Source organism: Bos javanicus, chromosome 11, assembly GCF_032452875.1.
Source record: "Bos javanicus breed banteng chromosome 11, ARS-OSU_banteng_1.0, whole genome shotgun sequence".
Taxonomy (NCBI): Eukaryota; Metazoa; Chordata; class Mammalia; order Artiodactyla; family Bovidae; genus Bos; species Bos javanicus.
Window position 1 is genome coordinate 11,363,672 of NC_083878.1, and position 17,728 is coordinate 11,381,399.

General features: G+C 52.7%; 2 protein-coding genes across 5 annotated transcripts; one reads left to right on the forward strand and one right to left on the reverse strand.

Annotated features, from left to right (window-relative positions):
* The first annotated feature begins 64 nt into the window (after positions 1 to 64).
* Positions 65 to 5,668, forward strand: PRADC1 (protease associated domain containing 1). Of its 4 annotated transcripts, none has more exons than XM_061431918.1 (5): positions 65 to 140; positions 3,224 to 3,324; positions 3,880 to 3,989; positions 4,260 to 4,427; positions 5,286 to 5,668. In XM_061431918.1, the coding sequence occupies exons 1-5, from the start codon at positions 65 to 67 to the stop codon at positions 5,530 to 5,532; spliced, it is 702 nt and encodes a 233-aa protein (XP_061287902.1). In that variant the 3' UTR covers positions 5,533 to 5,668. The 4 variants fall into 4 exon arrangements, with proteins under 4 accessions (XP_061287902.1, XP_061287904.1, XP_061287903.1 ...); XM_061431920.1 differs by lacking the exon at positions 5,286 to 5,668 and adding an exon at positions 4,653 to 5,202; XM_061431919.1 differs by lacking the exon at positions 65 to 140 and adding an exon at positions 986 to 1,192.
* Positions 5,657 to 17,524, reverse strand: SMYD5 (SMYD family member 5). The gene is made up of 13 exons (XM_061431917.1): positions 17,387 to 17,524; positions 13,354 to 13,462; positions 12,478 to 12,617; positions 11,910 to 12,031; positions 11,452 to 11,521; positions 10,740 to 10,844; positions 9,919 to 9,981; positions 9,634 to 9,704; positions 9,216 to 9,322; positions 8,778 to 8,834; positions 7,888 to 7,982; positions 7,159 to 7,229; positions 5,657 to 7,060 (listed from the first exon to the last, which is right to left on the reverse strand). Exons 1-13 carry the CDS (start codon positions 17,480 to 17,482, stop codon positions 6,910 to 6,912), a joined length of 1,257 nt encoding a protein of 418 aa, XP_061287901.1. The 5' UTR covers positions 17,483 to 17,524; the 3' UTR covers positions 5,657 to 6,909.
* Positions 17,525 to 17,728: the final 204 nt, after the last annotated feature.

Below are 17,728 nucleotides of genomic sequence, written 5' to 3' on the forward strand. Positions count from 1 at the left end.
TCCCCAGAAGCTTCACAAAGCCGTTGGACCGGGAGAGGAAGGGGTGGGCCACTTCCGCCACTCTATGGTTCGCTACCATAGAGTCGGCGTGGCTAGAAGGGTCAGAGGCTGGGCCTCGGTGAGAGCTACGAGAATCGTTGGTAAGGGAAGGTTCGCCGGTTTTCCATGGTGCCATTATTTTTGAGCATGTAGAACCCTTGCTTGGCCGCGTTAGCCACTAACTCTAATTCCATTCCCCCTATCTCCCGAGACCAAGGGATGCAATAAACGCATATATTTATTGACTGGTGACTGAGAGACAGGCCTTTACTAAGTAAGCATTTGACGTGAGTGAGCTCGTTGTTACACACTATCGTTTTGGTAGTACCACGATCACGCCCACTTTACAGACGAGGGAACTGAGGCTGAGGGGTTAGGTGTCCAACATCACACGTGGGCACCTGGCCCGAATGCTCGTTTTCTGGTTTGGCATTGTCAGAGCTTCCTCGAGTGTCGGGTACATCAGGCCTACTGGTACATCCCCAGAGCCTACTGACTACGACCGCACAAACGCCAGTGGAACTAGGCAGAGGATGAGCAGAGCAGGGGTCGCCCGAGACCACCTGGGCGCTAGACGAATGCCTTCCCAAGAAGAGGATGGGAAAAAGGAAAGCACAGTTAGAAGATAAATCGTTGTCTTGCGAAGCTGCCGCGGTGAGGATTCGGCCGAGGACGCACGAGCCGACTAGCCAAGTCTTTCGGGGCTGAGGCGAGTCCTGCGGGTCTCCATTCTCCGTTCCCGCGGCCTCCCAGGCCCGCCCTCTGCCTGAGAGGTCCTGCAGAGTCTAACCCAGAAAGAGAAATGCTGGGGCGGGGGCCGGCAGTTGCAGTTAACAATTTAGACCAATCAGTCCTCGGCCTCACTTCTCTCGACCAATAGGAAGTGGGCTAGGGCGTAGGGGCGGAAAATGTGGCTACATAAGCAGGCCTCAGAGCCAATCAGTCCTAGGCCTCATTCCGGTCCGCCAACCGACGGCGTGAGCGGGTCCGGGGGCGGGAGGCCAGAGCAGCTGTCAGGCCGAAGTCCGGCTAGCTACGCGCGGCGGGGTGGCTGGAAGAAGCGCGGCGCCCGGCCGGGCCCTGGAGATGGTCCCCGGCGCCGCGGGCTGGTGTTGTCTCGTGCTCTGGCTCCCCGCGTGCGTCGCGGCCCACGGTGAGCAGCAACGGGCGGGGCTACGCTTCAGGGCGGGGCTGGCGGACCAGCTTGAGCGCGTCCTGGGCCGGGGGCCACGGGTCACCTTGGGGACCCCGCGAATTCGGAGCAAGGCAGGTCCAGACACCGGCACCTGGAGTGGGTGGGTAGTGGTCCCCAGGGACATTAACTGGGCGCGGCCTGAGACTGGGCTGTGAGTCCCCAGCTACCCACGTCGAAGGAAGGCTCCCCCTACCCCCACTAGCGCCGACTTAGGTGGCTGACGGGGGCGAAGAACAAGGAACACCTAGGGGTACTACAGGCTGGAAATATGTGAGCACTCACATACATAAATGGGACCCTGGAGAATGGAAAGGCTACCCACTCCAGTATTCTGGCCTGGAGAATTCCATGGACTGTATAATCCATGGAGTCGCAGAGTCGGACACGACTGAGCGACTTTCACACTCACAGGAATACTACAAGCTGGAAATATGTGAGCACTCACATACATAAATGGGACCACACGTTGCTGTACGTGGGCTTACACGCACTTAGCACATACGCACACACTAAACCTGTTTGCATCTACACGAGAACATAAACATACACCCATATACATACGTGAGCACATGTGTGTATCTATACTTAATTTACACGGATCAGCGGATACAAAGGCTAGGCAAAGATGTGTAGGGAGGAGGGGAATTTTAGTGCTAATCCAGGAAGGCCTCCTGGGAGTGTATCTCTATTTGACTGGAAGCCTTCACTCCCAGGACAAAAGGCTGTATGTGTAGCCCAGTACCAACCAGTGGACCTCTACCTGGTGGCTGATTAGGATGTAGAAAAGGACAGCTAAAGCCACAGTTGATCCCAGCCCTGACACAAGCCCTGACTTGTGGCAGAAGTTTCCACCCTTTCACGCTACTCAATCTCTCTGGGCTAAGGAATCCAGCCACTTAAGTTCAGGTAAAACATTACACTTAGGTACTAAAGAGATCCACATCCCAGAAAAATCTAGTTGTTCTGGCACTTCCCTGCTGGAAATAGTTGTTCATTCACTCAACAACCTTTTAGAGCACGAGTTATAGTCTAGCCACTATGTTGGTTAAGGTGGACACAGTATGGAATGAAATCACAAACTTAAGTCCTTGTTCTAGTGCAGGAGAGAGACAACAAACAAAAATAATTCCAAATTATGTTAAAAGTGTCATTGGAGACAAAGTACATTTTTGAATGGGCATAAAGGAGGGCAGTCACAGGGCAGGTTTCTCTGAGAAAGTGATCTGATGGATGAATAGGAGTGAGCCCTATAAAGAGGTAGAGGTGTGGTATGGTGAGGGAACTTACAAGAAGACTTGGAGATGTGAAGAAACTGGAGGCCAGTGTAGTTAGAACACAGGAAGGGAAGAGATGAGGTTGGGGTAGCTGCCAACGGCCAGATCAAGCAGGGCCTTGCAGACTAGAGTTTAGGCTTTAAGTGCAAAAGGCAGTCCTTGAAGAGTATTGACGCTCTGGCAGTGGTGATATGATCACATCTGCTTTAAGGTGTTTTAAGGAAATTCCTGGGAGTTGTTAGGGGAATGGACCTTAGGGAGCAAGAATACAGGCTAAGATAGACCAGTTAAAAAGCTGCATCAGCTAGGACAAGAAATGGTAGTGACTGGACGAGGGGGGAATGGCAGTGGAACCAGACTTTTTTTTTTTTTTTTTACAACAGCTACCACATCTACCACCTTGAAACTCTAAAGTCTGCTTCAGAGCAAAGATGAATTAACCCTCAGAGAGGTAACACTGGAACTCTCAGTCTCCCTGGCTCACCTGTGTAAGCAGCAGCAGCTGTAAACCTCTGGGGTCACTAACTGTCTGCATCAGCTCTATCCTCCCCAGGGCAGAGACCATCTATACTACCTACTGTGAGGACACAGTTGGCTGAAGCTGGGTCTCTGGGCCCAGACCATAGCCAGCCTGTTGAAGGCATGGGGTCCATGATCTGAACCTGAAACCAGCTTTTCCCCCGGAGGCTTCTCACCTGTACATTTTACCTTTCAGGCTTACGCATCCATGATTATTTGTACTTTCAAGTGCTGAGTCCTGGGGACATTCGCTACATCTTCACAGCCACGCCTGCCAAGGACTTTGGTGGTATCTTTGTAAGTTCAGGGAGGCCCCCTCACATCTGATGCTGTCTCCACATTTCCCCCTACTAAGTTGAGGTGACCTTCATCAATTCAATCAATACCTGAGTGCTGGGACAGAGAAGGGGGCAGAATTCTGCTCTGTCTTCCAGGGGCTATAGAGCCAGGAAGGCAGGGCTTCCGGCTGTTCCTCTGGGTATAATACAGACCTGGGCATCACAGAGGGAAACTCTTCTTCTTAGGGACATGAAGTAGTTAAAAAAAAAAAAAGCCAAAGGCTCTGCTAGCTCCACTGCTGAACTATTAATACATGACTCTGGGTCCACAGCAACTTCCCTGTGTCTGTGAAAGGGAGGGTGGAGAAAAAATAAATAAAGATTTGACCAAAAAAAAAAAGGGGAGGGTGGGATAGGACAACCAGACAATTTTGAGAATTGAGTAAAAGTGCTCAAGTGTCCAGCACACAGAAATCACGCATTTCCTTCTCATTTTGTGAGGAGCTGATATGATGGAATGATCAGCTCAGTCCTAACCCCTCCCCACACTTTCACCTGTTTAAATATCTTTCAGCACACAAGGTATGAGCAGATTCACCTTGTCCCTGCGGAACCTTCAGAGGCCTGCGGGGAACTCAGCAACGGTTTCTTCATCCAGGACCAGATCGCGCTGGTGGAGAGGGGGTAAGGCGCGGACAGGCAGAGGCACCAGGGGAGAGTCTGAGATCAGTGTTGGTGGTGATACTTTGAAATAACTGTTTTTAAATAATTCATCTTTTTAAGAATCTTTTAAGAAATGTCTTAAAATTATCCAGGCCTTTGGCCATTTACTTGTGAGCCTCTATAAAAAAATAATCCTCCATGATTGGTCCTTCTTGCACCCTCCCAGGGTGGTGGTCTGGGGAGGGGATAGCTCCCCTGCCTTTTCTTTGGTCTCATCATCACCTCTTCCAGGGGCTGCTCCTTCCTGTCCAAGACCCGGGTGGTGCAGGAGCACGGCGGGCGGGCAGTGATCATCTCTGACAACGCGGTTGACAATGACAGCTTCTACGTGGAGATGATCCAAGACAGTACCCAGCGCACAGCTGACATCCCCGCCCTCTTCCTGCTCGGCCGAGATGGGTGAGGGGTCCTTGTCTCTGGCTGTATTAGCACCAAACTAGGTGCCACAACTCGGGGAGGTCAAGGGCAATTACTAGTCCCTACCCACAAGCCTCACCTTGGGGTGCCCTGGTTGGAGGGCCAAAAAAGTCCTCAGGCTCTGGAACTCCCAAAGTAATGGGGACAGTGGGGCATGATGGGGTGCCGAGAAAGTGACCATCACCACCTCTCTCCATGCCCTCCCAGCTACATGATCCGCCGCTCCCTGGAACAGCATGGGCTGCCTTGGGCCATCATTTCCATCCCAGTCAATGTCACCAGCATCCCCACCTTTGAGCTGCTGCAACCGCCCTGGACCTTCTGGTAGAAGAGTTGGTCCCACATTCCAGCCATAAGCAACTCTAGGCTGAGAAGGGAAAATCCAGGAATTCTGCTGTTCAGGATTTGGGGATAGCATTTGGGAACTGGTGGAGCCAGGCAGAGGAAAAGGGCTTGGGCCTTGGCTCAGCTAAAGGAAGCCACACCACTGGCCTTTCCTCCCCTGGGCTCCTAAGGTGTCTCATGCTATGGGAAGAGGCAAGAGCCAGGCCCGGGGGCTGGTGGGCTCGGGTCTGAAACTAAAGGGGCCAACAGCAGGTGGTTTGAGAGCCATCTGAAAGCTGTCACATCCCACCTGGCTCCAGCCTCCCCACCCAGAGTCTTTCACAGCAATTGCTGGAATGGTGTAAGGAGCTGGTGTTTGAGGACTTAATAAACCCTCAGTGACTTTTTAGCAATAAAGCCTCTCATCAGGGTTGCAACTGTGTCCTAGAGTAAAGCACACAGGGGTGGGGTGGGGGGCTTCAAACACTCACTTGGTCCCACGCTCTTGTTTTGAAGGGAGGAAACTGAGGCCCAGAGAGGGTACAAGGCTTGCCCAGGGTCCTTCAGGACCAGTGCTCAGACTGCTAATCCTGGATCCCGACAGCCTCCTGCTCAAGAACTCAGGAAGCGGTGGTTCAGCCCCCGAGGAAAAGCCTCCTTGTTCTGTAGTCTGGTCCTGGGGATCCACACTGGACCTCAGAGGAGCCCTGCTCTTAGACCTGAGAAACGTTTGCACAGCAGATATAGACGAGACGAGGGATGAATCCAAACTGGGGAGCTGGAGCTCCCATCTCCTGCCGTCACCGCTCTGTCCTATGCATTCTGGGACCATCCACGTGACTGTTGCCTGCTTGTCAAGCCATCCTCCACAAAGCATTCCTGTAAAGGCCTGTCACCATTCATGTTTTATTGAGAACAGTGGGCAGGGGGGGAGGAGGGGGTGCTGGCTGCTCTGAAGAATTAAGAACCCAATAGGCTATTCAGGCAGATTCCACCTGCTCATGATCCAAGAAAGGGCCCATGCGGCGGCACCTGGCCTCCCTAGGATCCCTCAGCAGGGGCATGCGGCAGGCCCCTCAGGGAAGGGGGGCAGAAAAGAATTGCGGGTGACAGGTTACAATTTCCACAGCTTCCAACCCAAGAGCAAGGGGTGGTGCTAATCTGGGGAGGAGGAAGACAGTCAGGGCTAATCTTGAGTATCCAGCCCAGCTCTTCTAGGTTTCTGGAAGACTTGTGTTCCTCTGTGGAGATCCTAAAGATGGAGATTGAGACCAGGAGAGCCCCTCACTGATCAAAGTTCTAGAAGACTCTAGAACATCCTCAGTTAGGGAGCAGAGGCCTTTCACCCCCCAAGTCTCAGCTATGCTGCTAGAGTCCTAAATGGATGAGGGTAAGAGGAGGGGTGCTGATCCCCCCATACCCCTCCCAAGGGAGGCAGACACCTCTTCCAGACCCTGTGAGGCTAGCCACTGTACCAGGGCCTAGAGGAAAGGCACAAGTACAGAGATTCTGGGGGAGGGGCTAATCGCTACTCCCCGATGTCTAAACGATGGGTGAGGTGGGGAGAGGGGGGTAATCCCCGTGGTTCAGTGCTCCCCACAGAGCGCCTAAGAGAAGGTGCAGTGGGGCCCAGTTCCCCACTCCTGCCTCTCTAGGCTGTGCCAGTGGTCAGGCTACAACAGTGGGAGGTAGGGAAGTCGGTAAGGGCATCTTGGCCCCTCTCTTCTTCAGTGGAGTCAGGGTGTTCTCGGGTTGCCACTCTGTTACTGCCCCCCTCCCCCCATACTGAGTTGAGAGGGCTGAAGCCTCAAGCGGATGAGTAAGTGGGGCCATGGGGAAGAACACTGTTAGGCCCTGACCTTGGTTCCAGCCACTTACATCCGAACCTCAGGGGGAAGCCAGTTCTGAGCGGCTCAGTGACAGCGCAGAGCCTGAGCCACGCAGCAGCAGTGTCCGGGCGTGAGGTCCGGCGGGGGGAGAGGGCCTAGGGTCCAGCCTGTCTTACCCTCCGGCAGAAAGAGTGCTGAAATGGGGGGGAAGTGGGCGACAGGAGTGGGGTGTTCCTTCCAAGCCTCTGCTCTGGGGAAAGGCCCCCTCTTCTGCAGGGTTTGGGGTAGGAGTGCTTCTGAGCAGGGTGACATCACACATCAGTCATCTCATCCCCCAGCTCGGCATCTTCCGGCTCTCCCTCCTCCTCCTCCTCTTCCTCCTCCTCCTCCTCAGAGGTCATGTTGGGCTCATCGGCCTCTGCCAGACATTTAGGGCAGGAACAGACGAACAGATAGTTCTCCCTGCAGAGGGCGAGGGGGCACGATGGTGAGGGCAGTCAGGCAGCCACTGGAATGGAGGACCCCAGAGCCCCGCTGCCCACCGCAGCCCCCGCTGGCACCTGAGGATCTTGTGGCGGCTGTGGCGGCTTCGCTCCCGCTGACAGCAGTCTAAGTAGCTGATGCAGATTTCCTAAGGGGCACAAGAGAGGTTGGGCTGATGGTCTTTCTAACAGGTGGGATTAGGGCCTCCCCAACCTCTGCCCCGTGTCCAACCATTGCCTCGTCCCCAGGAGCCTGAGCTGCCCTTCAGCGAAAGGGCAGGCCACCCCAATCCATCCCCTTGTGCTCAGAGCAGGGATGGGACTGTGAGGCTTTGACAGTCTGAACTGGGGGCTATGGTTGGGCCTTAGGCCATGGCCGAGGTCTGTCTGTGGCTGGGGCAGAGGTTATCTTGCTGTGAAGCTACTTGCCCTGAAAGAAGTTTCAAGCAGGCTCTGTGTACTGCTCTAACAGCCAGGACCCCAAACCACATTAGCAACCCATAGTCCAAGCCACAAAGGGCCATTTCCTGTTTCCTTAGAAGCTGCAGATTCCTTGATCAAAAAGCAGCTGGACACAAGAACTCAGGCACACAGTGCTCTCTCAAACACTGCTGAGGCTTTCTGGAGTTATTTTTTGAAGTGAGGTGGGGTCAGAGCACACTCACAGGCAAGACTAAGGTCCTGCAGCATGAAGGGATTCAACCCAACAGCCTGAACCTGGGGCTGGAGCCACTGCTGCTCCTGATTCCTGGAGAGAACTTGCCAGGCCTCCTGCCCACCCACCCCCACAGCTACTTGCCCCCTCACCTCTCCTGGCTTAATATCCTCCAGGGCGGTGACATGCAAAAGGAAGTTGTTTTCTGGGAAGGAGGTCTCTGCATTGGGGACACAGCTGTGGTTGCCTGGGTCATGAGAGGCAGATAATGAGGATTGTTGACTAAGAAAACTAACAGCCTTAACTGTGCAGAGCCCTGGGCCCTGTCTTTTCTTGTTCTCTGATCCCTGTTGGGCTGATGCAGGTCCCCGGGCCCCGGTGTCCTGTCTCCCTGTTCAGCGCTCTTTCCTGAAGAGCACAGGCCCAGATGTGCTCCCACATCACTGCCCTGCCCCACCTGCCATGCCTGGCCCTGCTCTTCTCCTCACTGGTCCCCTTGATCCTCAGCTGTTCCCAGTGTCTCACAAAGGGAGGGACAGGGCTGTGAAAGGGATGCCCGTGCCGGAAACTTAACTCAGGCCTGTCTGTCACTGGTAACAGCTGGGAGCCTAGTTTAGGAAAAGTAGTGTCCCCAGAGCCTGGGAGGAAAGGTCTGCGGTGAGGAGAGCAGAGGGTGGGAGGCTGGGATCTGGAAAAACAGTCTGAACTGGCTCTGTCCCTCCATCAGGTGCTGATGAGACTGCCTTCCAGCCTGAGCTCCTCCTGGGTTCTTAGGACACTCAGGACTCACAGGGCAGTGGTGGGGCAAGACCCAGGGTTCCCTCTGCAAGAATCAGAGCTCTGTGCCCTGCCTTAGCACCGGGCCAGCCCACTGGAAAGCATGAGCAGTCCAATAAATGAATGAAAAGTGATATGGGAGACCAAGCGGAAATCCTCCAGCTCAGCCCTAATCCCACTCCCAGACTCAACTCGACCAGCCCAGAAGGGACCAACAGAGGAGGACTGCAGCGTGAGGCTGCGCCTTCTCAATGCCAGGACTCACAGCAGCTCTGCAGCACAAAGAGGCCAGATCCTTCACAGTTAAGAAACTCGCCGGTTGCTGTAAGACAGTCGTATGCAGGTGGTATTACATCCATGTCATAGGTAGGAAAAGCAAAGTGGGCTTATAAGGACAGGCATGGCTCCACTGTCTGCCACCCAGTCACTCCCATTTACCTGACAATGCTTCTCTGAGGCACAAGCTTGCTTTCCTCTTTATGATACCAACGCACGATCTGGCACTCCCCCACCCCCCGCATGAGGCCTCTGCATGGACTGCAGGGCCATTTCTCATGTATGCCCTGCAGACAGGCATGAAGCTTCACACAGGGATTACCTTCCCCAACCATGAACTCAGAGCTCCCTGGGGGAAGACTGTGTCCACCAACTGACTGATGGGGGCTTCCAAAGTCAGGTGAAGCCAAGGCTCCATCTCACCAACCTGCCTCGATGTCCTTGTACAGCTGGTCAATGAAGGCGTCCAGCTGCTCACGGTCCTGAGGCTTCAGCTCCAGAGCATCACAGGCATGGACCCACTGGCTCAGGGAGCTGGGGGTTCCAGGCAGCCATGGTTGGAGAGGAGAAAGACCCAGCTCACAGGGCTCTCCACCTCCAAGCAAGTTAAGTCCATTTCTTTCTCCCGAGAGGGGGTGGGGGTGGGTAGGTGTGTCCTTTCCCAACTAAGTGTTCCCAAGAAAGACTCGGTCTGTCTGACCCTCGCCCCTGAGTTTAGTCCAGCATTCTGGCCAGAGTTACACCCTGCCCCACCCTAGTCTTGAAAGGAGCTTGGCTACTTTTCTCAATCTTCCACCCCAGCCCTGAGGGACAAGTCCAAGAGCTCTGGAACATTCTCTCCTAACCTGGTCCCAATTCCTTGGCCATTGGTCCCAACAAGAGCAAAGAGAGACCGGAATCCATCCGGAGTGAACCACTGTGGGGAGAAAGGAGAAGGGCACTCAGTGGGCAGCCACTTGCTCTTCTTCCTGATACAACTCTGTTGAGGAAGCTTGTTGTGAGTCAGTCCCACCCCAACTCCGTAAGACCAGGTCTGCTCTTGCTTACCTGTCCCAGGCGGACACGCTGCCCTGGTTGCTCCCAGAGGGCTGGAGTGACTGGGAGGCCACTGGTCCCACCTTCCCACTCACCTGGCTGAGTGCTTCTTCATAAAGCGCCTCTGTGAAGAGTCTCCGCAGTAGCTCCAGCTGACCCTGGGTTAGGGAAAGCAGGGAGAGACCTGCAGCTCTGGGGTTTCCCCTTAGCACCCAGGCAGGGCCCAGAAAACCATGTAAGGGAAGGAAAAGGGTGAGCTCTAAAGACAGCTTTCCCAGGGGGCAAAAGAAAGCCATGGAGTCCTGATCTCCAAAGAGCCTTGGCAGTCTGCTGGTTTCTTCCAACCCAGGGTAGCAAACCCCAAATTCCTATTTTCTAGCACTTATACCAGCACCACCCTCCAGAGCAGCTTAACGCTCCCCTCCTTTCCCCAGATTCAGTGCAGGAAGGCCTGACCCAAAAGCCCTTTTACACCTGCCTCCCCCTTCAGGCAGCTCCTGCACAGAACTCTGCTCTCCTCGGGGAGAATGCATAACTCTTTGATCTGAAGCGAGTGCTCAGTACATGGGCAACTAGAAGTCTATTTCACCCCACTTCCTAACCTGAAGACCCCCTCAACCCTCCATTTTTCATTACACTTGATTTGCCCACTGCTATCCGATTATGGGGTCCTGCCTCCCATATCAGGGCACCCAGCCCCTCTATCCTTGGTCATCACCCCACTTTGCAATTTTAAGTCCACATTAGGTTATGAAGTTAAACAGCAACAGAAATACAAGTCTCTGAACAGATTTTTGGACCCAGGCGCGAACTTCTTCCTGTGACTGGGAAGGGAGCAAGTGTGAAGCTTCCTCCAGGTAGCCATAGACAGCCCAGGCTACTAGCAGGGGTGGGAGGATCATGGGGGGAGACCAACCTTGAATTTGTCCCCTAGGAGTTTATGGACAATTTCCTCCTCCTCATTAGCAGTTTTATTACAGAACTGGGAGAAGAGCCTGATCCAACGATCCTTATCCTTAGCCTGTAGTGAACAAATATACTTCAAGGTCAGGTTGATACATGCCCATGCATGCATGTGCACAGATGGACTCACAGACACCCTCTTCTTTACTGTCATTCCCGCCCTTGTGGGAAGAGTCGGCTGTCATTCCAAAGCCCCAGCCCTCAGAGAAACACCATCACACATTAGCTTCTAGGTAGACTCTTCCTCCCAGCCCTGCCCATACCCAACCATCTCCCCAGCTGCTGCCAAGCTAGCCAATTCACGACACTTGGGAAAATAGAATGAGGCTGAGGAGCAACAGTATTAAAGAAGGGGTCAGAGCAGCTTCTCTTGCTGTACCTAAAGAGATACAATCCTGAAAAGGTGATGCTTATAAATGGCACGCATGAACTGCTGCTGCACAGGCAGTCATCTCATAGATCAAAGATCACAGCCAAGATAAGCCCCCCTCCCCCTGCCAGATTTATGGATAGCTACTCCTAAGGTGTACATGCAAGCAGCTCTTCTTTGAGAGGCCCAGAAAGAACTCTGTATCCAAGCCAGAGTCTTAAAGTAAGAAGGAAACTGAGGTCAAGGGTTGAATGAGGCCAGAGTCAGCTTTCTCCGGAAGATCAGGTGGGCTCACCTGTTTCACTGTGGCCACCATCCGGGCCATCAACATTATGCTTGCAGTCTCAGGCGGGTAGTGAACACTCCTGGGGAGAAAGATAAAGGTTTGGCCTAGAAATTCCCTTCCCAGTAGCCGAATTCAGGAAAGCCTGGTCTGACTGCTATAGAGAATCCTTCCTACCAATCCCATTCATAACCAAAGAGGGAAAGCTACTGGCAAGGACATGGGCAGGATTTTATATCTCTATGGGCTTAATGAGGCTCTTCTGGGAGTGTGTAAAATGCTGAGGATGGTGGGGCTGGCAGCTCAGATTTAAGGCAGGGGAAATAGGTGAAATGACCTCTGTTTGGCCCTAAGAATGGAGGAAAAATCCAGGCAGTGGTAACTTAAGAAAGATGGCTGCATCTGCTGAGCACCGTGAAGACACGCAAGGAGGAAAGGATAAAGGAGAGAAGAGAGGAAATGCTACCTACCTCCAGGCCTCCTGCAGCTTATTGAGAGGATGCGCGGGGTCATCCTGGGAGGGGCCTGGACACAGGATCTGATGGTATTGCTCAGCTGCGGCCAGTCGACATTCTGCACTGCAGTACGTCACCTGTTGGGGGAGGTGGAGGTCAGCACCCAAGGATCTGGCCTGGGGTGAGGCACAGACACCTGTGTGGCCTCACCTCCTCTAACTTCACTCCTCCCACAAACAGCCCCTGAGCAGCAGTCAGTGGCATTATAGTATTATGAGACGAGGAAGCACTCAGTGCTCTGGGGGCATGTGAGAGGAGCACCTGCCCCAGGCTTTAAAACCGTGGGAAGGAGAGCTGCTTCTCGGGGACAGGGAAGGGCCCTGCCAGGCTCCGAGGCAGAGGGCAAGCTCCCAACAAGCCTATTTTCTGGGCAGTGGGACTGGAACCGCGTGGACGAAACTGGAGTAGTACTCAAGGCTTTTCAATGTCTTCCCTCCACTGGGGGCTCTGAGGGCCATGACCAGGTCCGCGCTCACTCCCGTCTCCCCAGCCAGGACTTCAGCTCGGCCCCAGGGCTGCTCACCCGGCAGTGGGGACAGCTCTGGTGCAGGTCTTGGCGCACAGTGCACAGCTCGGGGTGAGGCAGAACCTGGCCTGGTTTCCCAGTCAGTCTCTGGGCGTTTTCCTCTGCCTTCTCCAGTGCCCGAAGACAGTGGTCACAGGCTGGGGGAGAGAGCCAGACATGACAGTGTGTCTCAGAGCAGGGGCTGCATCTGTCCTTTCACAGCAATATCCGCGGGGCTACGACAGCACCTGGCTCACAGCAGATGTTTTAAGGGGTGAGTAAATGAATGACTATGTTAAAGAATGGAGCGAATGAATCAATTTCACATGCATTCAAAGATAGATGATACCTTCTTCCCTCTCTGCAGTCCCCACCCCACCTGGCAGACTCTCCCTGCTTCTCAATGGGACTTAGTCTATGGGGCTCTCCACCCCTCCCCAAAACTGGGCTTTCCCCACATTCTGGAGCTGACTGACCCTCCTTTCAGAGATTTTTCTCTAGCCCAAGGGAAGGGTGAAAAAAGCGAGTGGCTGGAAAGCTAAGAGCATGCTGTTTGTGATCCCTAATGCAGCCTTTTTTGAACAGGGGGCATGTGGTCTCTTCTTGGTAGTGGCTCCACTTTGGCACAGAGCCCTTCAGGATGGCGCTGCGTCCACCTGAGTGACAGGCCTCCTCCAGGGTACCGTTTGGAACAGCTTCTTTGCTACAGGCTCACAGCCCCAGACGGCCTGAGATTAGACAGGGGCATGGTTCTCAGGCACAGTTCTCCAAGAGAAGATGTGCTTTCCCTCCCGACACCGGGAGTCCCAGAGACTATCAGGGATATCTATGCTCTCCTCCAGGCGCCAAGGCTGCTGGGCACAGCGGCCCTCAGAGTGGGCGAGATGAGCTCACCTCGGTAGCGATAAAGTGCATTCCAGAGAAACTGCGCAGCCACCAGGGGCCGTTCTACGAATATGGTCTCCCCCTTCCGGATCAGCTGTGTGGCAAACAGCCCCTTTCCCTAAAAGGGCAGAGAAGGAATAGGATGGCCATAAGAAGAGGCAGAGGACAGAGCTTCAAGGGCTCCTCACCTCCACGTGCTTCCCTCTTGGCAGAGGCCTCTGTCTCAGGAGGGTCACTCCTGGAGCGTCGTCAGCCCCCTTCATAATCACCTCCTCCAGAAATGCAGTTCTACCCTACATTCAGTAGCACATCTTCCAGACTGTCCAGGGCAGAGGGCTGGGATGGGAAGACAGCCACCATGGCAACCATGTTGGACTACCCAGAGGAGCGTTTTTAGCATGGCCAGAGGTTCACAGCAGGCTGGAGCCTCCAGTACTAGCGAGTGGTACAGGGCCGCCTTCTGAGTCACCCACGTGCCCCTCCAGGATCCTGGTCATGATGCTGCTCCTCAGGGTTGCAGAGAATCCTACACTGCAGGACGGGGAGGCCTAGTTTTCGGGAGAATGTGTCCTACTTCCCTGGTCAGCTTGGAACTCACAGTACCTAGCACAGTACCTGGTGCCCAACAAGTTCTCAGGTGCTACACTGGAAGGAATGACTAACCCTAGCACCAGTCCTAAGCCTAGCTTGCTGTGAAGCGTTGAGCCGACTGCCTTTTTCCATCTGTCTACCATGTGAAAAGCGAGTACTATAATAATACCTACCAGGTAGTTTCCAGGATGTTATGGTACAGCACAGGTGAGGGAACCCCATGCGCCACACTACTCAAAATGAGGTGATGGACTGGCAGCATGGGGATCGCCTGGGAGATGTTAGAACGCACAACCTCAGGCCCCACGCCAGACCTGCCACATCAGAACCTGCATTTTAACAAGATGCCCAGGTGATTCACATGCATGTTAGTGAGAAGTCCTGGTCTAAAGCACTGCAGACACCGTGTATGGGATGAAAGATGAGAAAACAACTGTTGAATTGCCATCTCTCAACTGTGCTTCCCTGGTGGCTCAGATGGTAAAGTGTCTGTTTACAATGTGGGAGACCTGGGTTCGATCCCTGGGTCAGGAAGATCCTCTGGAGAAGGAAATGGTACCCCACTCCAGTACTCTTGCCTGGAAAATCCCATGGACAGAGAAGCCTGGTAGGCCACAGTCCTTGGGGTCACAAAGAGTTGGACACGACTGAGTGACTTCAATTCACTTCAAATGTACAAAGGGACTCAGGAGACAGTTTTAAAAGCCAGGCAGTGACTGGCCCCGCTGGGCACTTTTGTGCACTCTACACTTAGAGGACTGGTGCCCCTGCCAATTGCCCCAGTAGTGCCAGTGAACTGTCACAAAAAGGGAGAGAAAGAAAATAACTGAGCCACCAGTGAAATGTCCTGTCATGTGGCCTCCTGGGTAGCTCCCCGTTTCCTCTGAACTCTAGTGCTTTGGCTAGGCAAGGGCACCTCCCCAGATCAGAGCGGCAGGATGTGTAGATCTGACAGGCCCATGAGCCACAAATCTCAACCCTGTGAATAACTCTGGGAGCTCCAATAGCATGCTAGGGCAGCTGGAACAAAACCATTGACAAAGCCGTGGATGCAGCTTGGTTGTCCTTCTAGAAGCCCACCTCCACACTGAGTAACCTCTGGGATCCCAACCTAGCAAAATGAAAACCTGGCCTTCCTCCGTGGGACGCAAAGATATTATGAACAGGGACCCACGCTACTTCTGACAGTCATCAATTTTGATATTGGATAAGCACTAATCTCTTTCTCCCTCTTTCTGGAGGACCAAATGGAGGAAATATTTAGTAATCAATGCAAAGGGAAGAATCAGAGCTGTTCCTCTATGAAACTACACATCCCCAAAACATATGAAGTGTTTCAAGAAAAAAACAGCTCTAATTCATATTACCAAGAAGCCTGGAGAGAAATGAATCTGAACCTGAATGTAAAGGGTACAAACTATGCAAAGTTATCTGCAATTTGAAAAGTAAGCTTATGTTTTTTTTAAAAGACTGTACAATAAAAATTTAAGACTCCAGTAAATAAATTCTTTATTAAATTATTTTCTAGAAAAATATCAATTGCCAAAAGTGAATTGAACAGGAAGGAAGCCAAGATAGACTAACAAGCAACACCAGCACCTGCCTGATGTGTACTAGTACAGCATCTTGGTTGACATTTATCATATTTGATTAGGTTTCTGTTGTGACCAGTCATATCCCTGGCATAGCAACTGGCAAAATTTTGAAAATCATTCTTGCCAATATCCATAGAGGCAAAACAGAAAGTGGTCAAAAACCACCCCCACATGAGGCCCCCAGTCTATACGGTTTCATAAATCAGCTCTCTTGAACCAAAGAAGTAATTCTTATGCTATTTAAACTATTCAATAACAGAGAGAAAAAAATGGAAAGTTTCTCTATTTCACAAAACAAACAAAAAACCAAGTATAACTCTGATGTGGTAACCTGAGGAAGATACCATAAAGGAAAAAGAAAAATCACAAACCAATCCCACTTGATGAATACAGATGCAAAAAGGATAAGCCATCTTGTCACCAAGTCTGGGTACATGATTCTTCTGCAGCAGCACATAAGCTGCGGGCATAGAGAGGGAAGCCAGCCCCTTCTTCCAGACCTGGGGTTTTGATGGAAGGCTAGAACAGGACAACTGGGCAAGGAGAGTGGCTGAAGTGATGTAAGAGAGAAGAAGTTAAAAAAAAAAAGGAGGAGGTTCAGAGACATGAGCAAAGTGAAAGTAAAGGTGAATATCTCTGCTTGCCAGGAGTGATGGAACTGAAACACCATCAAACTGTGAGCCAATGAGAGCACTGCAGGCCTTGGGGTGGAGATGGAGTTGTGGGCAGTGAGGAGCCCAAGGACACAGGGAAGTTGATTTACCACATTAAGAGAGGGATGCTCCAGACGCCTCTGGAGTGGAAAGAGGACAATGGAAGGTTAGGTTGGGGATCTGTGTGAATACCATGATGCTGAGAGCAGGAGCCAGATGACTAGAAGGCTGACATCCAGGCCAGGAGCAAGGATACACACTGCCATTACAAATGATAAATTATTCAACCTCATTAGTAAAGAAATACAAATGAGAACAAAGCAGTATCATTTTGCACATATCAACTAATAAAGATAACCAAGAAAGAAAATACTTAGTGCTGGTGAGAAGAAAAGGATGCGTGCACAGACACTGAGCTTCACCATCTTTGACCTCAGGGATGGAAAACAAGACACAGTATAAAGATCCATAAATGAACAGTTGTTGAGTGAACAGCGGTCCTCCCATGAAAGACTATTACTCAACTCTTAAAAATTAATACCTAAAAGGATTATTGATATTGAAATACATACTGCTGCATCAGAAAGCAGCCTAAAAATATAACTTTAATATGCACATATTTGTACAAATACAAGATTATGAGTGTTTTACCTTTCCTTTTCTTACATGCACTTTCGAATTTTTTCTACACTGAACTTTAAAACACGATAGTAAAACAAAATGTCATCCTCTTGATTTAAACCTTTCAATGTTACCACGGGCTTCGGTCCAAACTCCTTGGCACTCCAAGACCCTTTGTGAAGTGTCCTGGCCTCTCTCCTCAATCCCCCCACCCAAATCTCACTCAGAAAATTCTTGATGGCCCACGCTTTTTAGTACCGCAGCTCCCTCTGCCCGGCACGTCCCGCCCAACAGCTCTCAGGATCCAGCAGCAATATCCCCCGGCCTGGCGCTCCCCAGCCCAGCTAGCAGAAAGGCCCGGTTCCAGGGGAAGAGGGGGAGCGCACGAAGACTCCGCGGGCCCCAGGCCACCGCGTGATCGCCCTGGAAGCCTGCACGCGGGTACCGACAAGGAGCCCCCGGGGCCGGATAGCAGAGTCCAAGCGGCAGAGGACCCTCTAAGCTGCAGGCATAGGGTCCCGCGGGGCTGTCTCCAAGGACGGGCTGGGTGGGGAACCCCGGCACGATTCGCCGCGGCCTCACCTTGGCGCTGCTCACAAAGCGGACTTCCACGGCGATCCGGGCCGGGCCCGCCACGCCCACGCAGAAGGAGAACACGTCGCACATGGAGGCCGCCATCTTGGGCGTACCTCCGCCTTCTGACCCTTGACCCAGCCTCGACCCGGGAGGCCCCGCCCCCGAAGGCCCCGCCCTCAGCGTGCGTGTCCGTGAGGCCGCGCGGGTTTTCGCACGAGTGTTTGAGCGATGTGCGTGTAGGTCGAGTGGTCTTTGTGCTTTTACATCTGTGCAGTTTTGCCTGTATTTTCGTGGCCATACCAGAGTTTGTGTGTGTCGTTTTGATGTGTGTATCTGTGTCTGAATTCC

Bases quoted from the DNA above. Each gene is read 5' to 3' on its own strand.
- PRADC1 (XM_061431918.1), top strand. From the start codon at position 65: ATGGTTCGCTACCATAGAGTCGGCGTGGCTAGAAGGGTCAGAGGCTGG. The intron at 141-3,223 runs GTAAGGGAAGGT...TTTACCTTTCAG, and splicing joins GAGAGCTACGAGAATCGTTG to GCTTACGCATCCATGATTAT. The intron at 3,325-3,879 runs GTAAGTTCAGGG...AATATCTTTCAG, and splicing joins AGGACTTTGGTGGTATCTTT to CACACAAGGTATGAGCAGAT.
- SMYD5 (XM_061431917.1), bottom strand. From the start codon at position 17,482: ATGGCGGCCTCCATGTGCGACGTGTTCTCCTTCTGCGTGGGCGTGGCG. The intron at 9,323-9,633 runs GTTAGGAGAGAA...TGGAACCCCCAG, and splicing joins GGCCAAGGAATTGGGACCAG to CTCCCTGAGCCAGTGGGTCC. The intron at 8,835-9,215 runs GTTGGTGAGATG...ACTGTCTTACAG, and splicing joins GTACAAGGACATCGAGGCAG to CAACCGGCGAGTTTCTTAAC.